The sequence below is a fragment of the Salvelinus alpinus genome, chromosome 5, assembly GCF_045679555.1.
Source record: "Salvelinus alpinus chromosome 5, SLU_Salpinus.1, whole genome shotgun sequence".
NCBI classification, from domain to species: Eukaryota; Metazoa; Chordata; class Actinopteri; order Salmoniformes; family Salmonidae; genus Salvelinus; species Salvelinus alpinus.
In genome coordinates, this window is record NC_092090.1 from 9,256,984 (window position 1) to 9,266,498 (window position 9,515).

Sequence of the window (9,515 nt, forward strand, 5' to 3'; positions counted from 1 at the left end):
ACATTCATACACTTGGAATGGATTTTAACATCTGAAATCCGGTCGACTGTACATGTGTCTGAGGCTATATGAGGAGATGGATTTTAACATCTGAAATCCAGTCGACTGTACATGTGTCAGGCTATATGAGGAGATGGATTTTAACATCTGAAATCCAGTCGACTGTACCTGTGTCTGAGGCTATATGAGGAGATGGATTTTAACATCTGAAATCCAGTCGACTGTACCTGTGTCTGAGGCTATATGAGGAGATGGATTTTAACATCTGAAATCCAGTCGACTGTACCTGTGTCTGAGGCTATATGAGGAGATGGATTTTAACATCTGAAATCCAGTCGACTGTACCTGTGTCTGAGGCTATATGAGGAGATGGATTTTAACATCTGAAATCCAGTCGACTGTACCTGTGTCTGAGGCTATATGAGGAGATGGATTTTAACATCTGAAATCCAGTCGACTGTACCTGTGTCTGAGGCTATATGAGGAGATGGATTTTAACATCTGAAATCCAGTCGACTGTACCTGTGTCTGAGGCTATATGAGGAGATGGATTTTAACATCTGAAATCCAGTCGACTGTACCTGTGTCTGAGGCTATATGAGGAGATGGATTTTAACATCTGAAATCCAGTCGACTGTACCTGTGTCTGAGGCTATATGAGGAGATGGATTTTAACATCTGAAATCCCAGTCGACTGTACGCGTGTGTATGAGGAGAGGAGCAGTAACCACACCGACGCGCACACACAGTCATTTCAAACATTTCATTATTTTTCTCCACATATCATAAACCAAAAGCGTAAGAAAAGAGCATGCTTGGGCATGCAATGATGTCACAACATGATGTCACAACATGATGTCACCGGGTGCCGAGTAGAAAACAGCAGAACAGATTCTTTTTTTTAGCTCATTCGTAAAACTCTGGATCGAACATTTTTAAAGTCCACAAGAGTTTTTAAAAGCTAGCGTTTTTATTTATTTGACCCCGATGATGGTCTCTGCCTCAGCGCCAGCCACCTGTTGCTGGGTAAAAAAACACTAAGGAGAGCCGGAGAGAGAGAGACTCACAAACTGACTGACACCAGATTTGAGCAGGCTAAACAAACATGCTGAAAAACATCTCATGGGTCCCCCAGCATGTCTGGAGGTGACACTGAAGGAGAACACATCCAGGCTGTATTCCCAAATAGCACCCTATTCACTATATACCATGCACCATTCTGGACCAGGGCCTACTGTTCTCCCAAAGTAGTGCACTAGCTCTATAGGGAAGAGGGTTCCATTTGGGACTGTGGACTGGTCTGGAAGAGACCCGGTTCTCCCTGTGGACTGGTCTGGAAGAGACCCGGTTCTCCCTGTGGACTGGTCTGGAAGAGACCCGGTTCTCCCTGTGGACTGGTCTGGAAGAGACCCGGTTCTCCCTGTGGACTGGTCTGGAAGAGACCCGGTTCTCCCTGTGGACTGGTCTGGAAGAGACCCGGTTCTCCCTGTGGACTGGTCTGGAAGAAGTCCGACTGGGAGAGAGACTAAACGGTGCGTGCCACTTCAGGAGGGGTCAACCTTTCACCATTCTGAAGGTCGACCCCCCTCCCTTCCCAGACTGCATGTCCCACGAGGGGTGTTTCATCAAGTGAATCATTACATGAATAATAAATAAATAAATAAATACGAGGCACTCAGCATTCTCTCTGTCTGGCAAAATGCTCAACAGTAACAAACAACTGAATAATAATGATACATACATATATATATATATATACTTAGAATCAGTGTTATAACGTAACAGTCTCAATGCTGTACACAGGGGCAAGCCTGAATTCTCCCACCTCCATAGTCCTCAGTATGTCAGTAGTGTGTGTGTGTCTGTGGGTGTGGACACTGCGTGTGTTTTGTTGTGTAAGTGATAGGGTTGAGATCATTCATGAATGATTCATGAATCAAAAAAAAAAACTCATAGAAACGTGTGGGTTTTAATTCAATTCATGAATCGAATCTTAAATCTTAAAAATGTCAGTTTCCTGATTCGACTGAATGTGAAACGGCATTGATCCCAACTCTCGGTTCATAGTTGCAGTGAAGGGAACCATAAGAATGGATATATGGGTGAAGGGAACCATAAGAATGAATATCTGGGTGAAGGGAACCATAAGAATGGATATATGGGTGAAGGGAACCATAAGAATGGATATCTGGGTGAAGGGAACCATTAGAATGAATATCTGGGTGAAGGGAACCATAAGAATGGATATCTGGGTGAAGGGAACCATTAGAATGGATATCTGGGTGAAGGGAACCATTAGAATGGATATCTGGGTGAAGGAAACCATAAGAATGGATATCTGGGTGAAGGGAACCATTAGAATGGATATCTGGGTGGAGGGAACCATAAGAATGGATATCTGGGTGAAGGGAACCATTAGAATGGATATCTGGGTGAAGGGAACCATTAGAATGGATATCTGGGTGAAGGGAACCATAAGAATGGATATCTGGGTGGAGGGAACCATTAGAATGGATATCTGGGTGGAGGGAACCATTAGAATGGATATCTGGGTGAAGGGAACCATAAGAATGGATATCTGGGTGAAGGGAACCATAAGAATGGATATCTGGGTGAAGGGAACCATAAGAATGGATATCTGGGTGAAGGGAACCATAAGAATGGATATCTGGGTGAAGGGAACCATAAGAATGGATATCTGGGTGAAGGGAACCATAAGAATGGATATCTGGGTGAAGGGAACCATAAGAATGGATATCTGGGTGAAGGGAACCATAAGAATGGATATCTGGGTGAAGGGAACCATAAGAATGGATATCTGGGTGAAGGGAACCATTAAGAATGGATATCTGGGTGAAGGGAACCATAAGAATGGATATCTGGGTGAAGGGAACCATAAGAATGGATATCTGGGTGAAGGGAACCATAAGAATGGATATCTGGGTGAAGGGAACCATAAGAATGGATATCTGGGTGAAGGGAACCATAAGAATGGATATCTGGGTGAAGGGAACCATTAGAATGGATATCTGGGTGAAGGGAACCATAAGAATGGATATCTGGGTGAAGGGAACCTTAAGAATGGATATCTGGGTGAAGGGAACCTTAAGAATGGATATCTGGGTGAAGGGAACCATAAGAATGGATATCTGGGTGAAGGGAACCATAAGAATGGATATCTGGGTGAAGGGAACCATAAGAATGGATATCTGGGTGAAGGGAACCATTAGAATGGATATCTGGGTGAAGGGAACCATTAGAATGGATATCTGGGTGAAGGGAACCATTATAATGGATATCTGGGTGAAGGGAACCATTAGAATGGATATCTGGGTGAAGGGAACCATTAGAATGGATATCTGGGTGAAGGGAACCATAAGAATGGATATCTGGGTGAAGGGAACCATTAGAATGGATATCTGGGTGAAGGGAACCATTAGAATGGATATCTGGGTGAAGGGAACCATTAGAATGGATATCTGGGTGAAGGGAACCATTAGAATGGATATCTGGGTGAAGGGAACCATAAGAATGGATATCTGGGTGAAGGGAACCATAAGAATGGATATCTGGGTGAAGGGAACCATAAGAATGGATATCTGGGTGAAGGGAACCATTAGAATGGATATCTGGGTGAAGGGAACCATTAGAATGGATATCTGGGTGAAGGGAACCATTAGAATGGATATCTGGGTGAAGGGAACCATAAGAATGGATATCTGGGTGAAGGGAACCATTAGAATGGATATCTGGGTGAAGGGAACCATTAGAATGGATATCTGGGTGAAGGGAACCATTAGAATGGATATCTGGGTGAAGGGAACCATTAGAATGGATATCTGGGTGAAGGGAACCATAAGAATGGATATCTGGGTGAAGGGAACCATTAGAATGGATATCTGGGTGAAGGGAACCATTAGAATGGATATCTGGGTGAAGGGAACCATAAGAATGGATATCTGGGTGAAGGGAACCATAAGAATGGATATCTGGGTGAAGGGAACCATAAGAATGGATATCTGGGTGAAGGGAACCATAAGAATGGATATCTGGGTGAAGGGAACCATTAGAATGGATATCTGGGTGAAGGGAACCATTAGAATGGATATCTGGGTGAAGGGAACCATAAGAATGGATATCTGGGTGAAGGGAACCATAAGAATGGATATCTGGGTGAAGGGAACCATTAGAATGGATATCTGGGTGAAGGGAACCATACGAATGGATATCTGGGTGAAGGGAACCATAAGAATGGATATCTGGGTGAAGGGAACCATTAGAATGGATATCTGGGTGAAGGGAACCATAAGAATGGATATCTGGGTGAAGGGAACCATAAGAATGGATATCTGGGTGAAGGGAACCATTAGAATGGATATCTGGGTGAAGGGAACCATAAGAATGGATATCTGGGTGAAGGGAACCATTAGAATGGATATCTGGGTGAAGGGAACCATAAGAATGGATATCTGGGTGAAGGGAACCATAAGAATGGATATCTGGGTGAAGGGAACCATTAGAATGGATATCTGGGTGAAGGGAACCATAAGAATGGATATCTGGGTGAAGGGAACCATAAGAATGGATATCTGGGTGAAGGGAACCATTAGAATGGATATCTGGGTGAAGGGAACCATTAGAATGGATATCTGGGTGAAGGGAACCATTAGAATGGATATCTGGGTGAAGGGAACCATTAGAATGGATATCTGGGTGAAGGGAACCATTAGAATGAATATCTGGGTGAAGGGAACCATAAGAATGAATATCTGGGTGAAGGGAACCATAAGAATGGATATCTGGGTGAAGGGAACCATTAGAATGGATATCTGGGTGAAGGGAACCATTAGAATGAATAACTGGGTGAAGGGAACCATAAGAATGAATATCTGGGTAAAGGGAACCATAAGAATGGATATCTGGGTGAAGGGAACCATAAGAATGGATATCTGGGTGAAGGGAACCATAAGAATGGATATCTGGGTGAAGGGAACCATAAGAATGGATATCTGGGTGAAGGGAACCATTAGAATGAATATCTGGGTGGGTTTGTGTACAAATGAAGAACACCAGATGTAAAAGACAGAGGGAGAGAAAGATGCTATTTTAACTGCACACACCCTCATGCAATGGCTGTGTGTGTGTGTGTGTGTGTGTGTGTGTGTGTGTGTGTGTGTGTGTGTGTGTGTGTGTGTGTGTGTGTGTGTGTGTGTGTGTGTGTGTGTGTGTGTGTGTGTGAGAGAGTGTGTGTGTGCCTGTGTATGTGTGAGAGAGTGTGTGTGTGCGTGTGTATGTGTGAGAGAGTGTGTATGTGAGAGAGTGTGTGTGAGAGTGTGTGCGTGTGTATGTGTGAGAGAGTGTGTGTGCGTGTGTATGTGAGAGTGTGTGCGTGTGTATGTGTGAGAGAGTGTGTGTGTGTGTGTGTGTGCGTGTGTTATGGTGAACAGGAAAATAAACATGGCGGAGCCCTTTAACATGGATCTTCTCTTGCAGCATAGTTTGGTAGCATAGATCAGGACTACGTCCCTAATGGCACCTTATACCCTCTATCATGCACTATGTTTAACTGTAGCCTCCATAGAGCTCTGGTCTAAAGTAGTGCACTATATAGGGAATAGGGTGCCATTTGAGAGGCACCCCAGCGGTTGGTGGATGAGGCCATAGGGTATAGGGTTAGGGGCTAGGGTGGGTGAAGAAGTGTGATTGCCATGCCCTGGGCTAGCATGTCATATTGTTAAGTGGGATAAAGTGTAGGACAGAGGGTGCTGTACACTAGTCTTGGATGGATGGGCCAAGTGGACATAGTCTGTGCCCTGTGTGTCCTGTCCTCTATACAGCAGGTGCCCTACTAACAGAACCCGTGCATTTGTGGCCGACTACGCCACCACATCACATCGCACCATCTCAAAGCTGCTGTTCTAATCCCCTTCCACAGTCGTAATGCAATACCTTTCCACGTGGTTGCAAGCACAACAAAAGGCCAATTCATTAAAAATAAAAAATAAACTGTAGTGTTTTAGAAACTCAAGGCAGATAGATAAATCTGTTGAATTATATACCTTAACTGAGTCTGTGACATGAGATGAGATTAACGTCAAGGGGGTGGAGAAGGGAACAACAGGCGGTTAACAACAGTAGAAACACTATGCTGTCGATGTCCGTCGTCACTCCTCCGCTCCTTCCACGCTGCAGCCTCCCGTTGGCTGGGCAGAGTCACGTCTGGATCAATAATAACTTATGGAATATAAGTCATCATCATAATAATAATAATAATAATAGTAAGACTTAGTAGATCATAGAAGGAAGGTTAAATAAAGAAATGGATGAAGAGGATGGCTACTCCAATGTTGAGTAAAATAACCATGACAACCAGGACAGAGCTGGAGCCCTGGGAGAGACAGGAGAAGAGAGGAGAGAGAGAGGAAGGAGGAGAGAGGAGAGAGAGAGACAGGAGGAGAGAGGAAAGACAGACAGGAGGAGAGAGACAGGAGGAGAGAGGAGCGAGAGAGACAGGAGGAGGGAGGAGAGAGAGACAGGAGGAGAGAGGAGAGAGGAGAAGAGAGGAGAGAGAGAGGAAGGAGGAGAATGGAGCGAGAGACAGGAGGGAGAGAGACAGGAGGAGAGAGGAGAGAGATAGACAGGAGGAGAGTGGAGAGGGGAGAGAGAGACGGGAGGAGAGAGGAGAGGGGAGAGAGAGAGAGAAAGTGTTAATTCTCAGACTTCATTCTACAGTTAAGGAATATAAGTCATCAATCTGATTCTACAGTTAAGAGTACAGTATCAGTATTTAAAACCTGAGGTCCAGTTAACAGATCAATCTGATTCTACAGTTAAGAGTATAGTATCAGTATTTAAAACCTGAGGTCCAGTTTACAGATCAATCTGATACCAATAAATCACTCACTGAGTTTGATTTGAGGGTGAGGTGCTCCCCGTCCTGCTCCAAGGTGATTGGCTGAGACTTGAGAGGCGGGGAGAGAGTGAGGTCCCTGTGCAGGGGCCACTCCTCCTGCTCCGCCCCCACATTCAGAGTGTCCAGCATCTGTACAGAGTCCATGGAGCCCTCCTTGAATGGCCTCTGGCCCCGCGGGCGCAACCTGCTTTTGGGGCCCGGGCCAGGGGACATCTGGGTAGTGGAGTCCAGGGGCTGGAACCTCATGTCTACTGTGTAGTCTCCCAGCCTGTCCTCCTCCTCCTCTCGGTCCGTGAGGCGCGAGTGGGCAGGGCTCCACCGCAGGGCGCCGTCGGCAGTCCAGCCCCCTGCGGGGCTGTCGAGCCCGGGGTCGGGCAAGGCATGCTTGCTAAGCTTGTGATTGGATGAGATGTGCTGCTGCTTGGAATGGTGGTTGGAGTACACATGCTCTCGGGGGTCGTTGTGATTGGCTGAGGAGACATGGTCCTTTGGGATGTGATTGGAGCAGGTATAATCTTGGCACGACTTGTGATTGGAAGAAGCATGCTCAGAAGTTTTGTGATTGGACAGGTTATGCTCCAAGGCTTTGTGATTGGATGAAATGTGCACCTGCTGCTTGTAATTGGAAGAGGCATTCTCACAGGCCCTGTGATTGGTGGAGGAGGAGGAATGATCCCATGTTTTGTGATTGGAAGGCATGTACTCCCTCGACTTGTGATTGGATGAGGTGTGCTTTGAGGGCTTCTGGTTGTACGAGGAAGAGTGCTCCCACGACCTATAGGAAGAGGAAGTGTGCTCCCGGGACTTGTGGTTGGTCGAGACATTCTCCCTCGGTTTGTGGTTGAACGGGGCCTGCTCGTGACCGTTGACTTGTCCCTCCTGCTCCTCCGGTAGAGATGGGGATTGGCTGCTGAGACCCCCCCGGTCTGGATACATGTCCTCTGTCCAGTTGTTAGCTCCTCCCCTCTGGAGATCCATGCCCCGCCCCTCCACTAGCACCTGTATCTCAGCTCCTCCATGGTCGTCCACAGCGCTCTGCCGCATGAAGCAGGCGTTTCTGGGACGGTGAGAGTGGCCGTGTTTAGAGGTCGGCGGGCTGCGGGGGGGTGAGGGGGGGACGCTCAGGACTGGGCTGAGGTCAGGCGTTATCACGGGAGGCGTGGTGTCCGGGGTGCACAGCTCGGGACTGTCAGTTCCCGTGGAAACGATCTCGTGGTCTTTGTTGTCCTGGTGCTTATTGGGTCGCTGGCACTCCAGACCTGACAGACAGGCAGACAGACAGGCAGACAGGCAAACAGGCAAACAGGCAGACAGGCGGGAAGAGACGAAACACAATGAATGAGGGGATTTGGCAGAGATCCACCAGACACACAGTACAGTCTAAAGTTTGGACACCGACTCATTCCAGGGTTTTTTCTTTCTTTTTTGACTATGTTCTACATTGTAGAATAATAGTGAAGACATCAAAACTATGAAATAACACATATGGAATCATGTAGTAACCAAAAAAGTGTTAAACAAATCAAAATATATTTTATATTTGAGATTCTTCAAAGTAGCCACCCTTTGCCTTGATGACATCTTTGCACACTCTTGTCATTCTCTCAACCATGAGGTGGAAGGCATTTCAATTCAACGGTTTGCCTTGTTAAAAGTTAATTTGTGGAATTTCTTTCCTTTAAATGCATTTGAGCCAATCAGTTGTGTTGTGACATGGTATAGGGTGATATACAGAAGTAGCCCTATTTGATAAAAGACCAAGTCCATATTATGCCAAGAACAGCTCAAATAAGCAAAGAGAAATGACAGTCCACCATTACTTTAAGACTTTGAAAGTGCAGTCACAAAAACCATCAAGTGCTATGATGAAACTGGCTCTCATGAGGACCTCCACAGGAATGGAAGACCCAGAGTACCTCTGCTGCAGAGGATAAGTTCATTAGAGTTATCAGTTTCAGATTGCAACCCAAATAAATAAATAAATGTAACAGACACATCTCAACATCAACTGTTCGGAGGAGACTGTGTGAATCAGGCCTTCATGGTCGAATTGCTGCAAAGAAACCACTACTGAAGGACACCAATAAGAAGAAGAGACGTGCTTGGGCAAAGAAACACGAGCAATGGACATTAGACTGGTGGAAATCTGTCCTTTGTTCTGATGAGTCAAAATTTGAGATTTTTGGTTCCAACCACCGTGTCTTTGTGAGACGCAGAGTAGGCGAACAGATGATCTCTGCATGTGTGGTTCCCACCGTGAAGCATGGAGGAGTAGGTGTGATGGTGTGGGGGTGCTTTGCTGGTGACACTGTTTGTGATTTATTTAGAATTCAAGGCACACTTGACCAGTATGGCTACCACAGTATTCTGCAGCAAAACGCCATCCAATCTGGTTTGCGCTTAGTGGGACTATCATTTGTTTTTCAACAGGATAATGACCCAACACACCTCCAGGCTGTGTAAGGGCTATTTGACCAAGAAGGAGAGTAATGGAGTGCTGCATCTGATGACTTGGCCTCCACAATCACCCGACTTCAACCCAAATTGAGATGGCTTGGGATGAGCTGGACCGCAGAGTGAAGGAAAAGCAGCCAACAAGTGC

At 45.9% G+C, this 9,515-nt stretch overlaps 1 protein-coding gene across 1 annotated transcript in view; it reads right to left on the reverse strand.

Annotated features, from left to right (window-relative positions):
- Positions 1–4,945: 4,945 nt before the first annotated feature.
- jph3a (junctophilin 3a) overlaps positions 4,946–9,515 on the reverse strand; it is a 26,694-nt gene continuing 22,124 nt past the window's right edge. Inside the window, exons 5-6 of the mRNA XM_071400498.1 lie at positions 6,905–8,172; positions 4,946–6,388 (exon numbers count right to left, since the gene is read on the reverse strand). Coding sequence (XP_071256599.1) covers positions 6,308–6,388; positions 6,905–8,172 — 1,349 coding nt within the window. The 3' untranslated portion in view covers positions 4,946–6,307. The remainder of the gene's footprint in view (positions 6,389–6,904; positions 8,173–9,515) is intronic.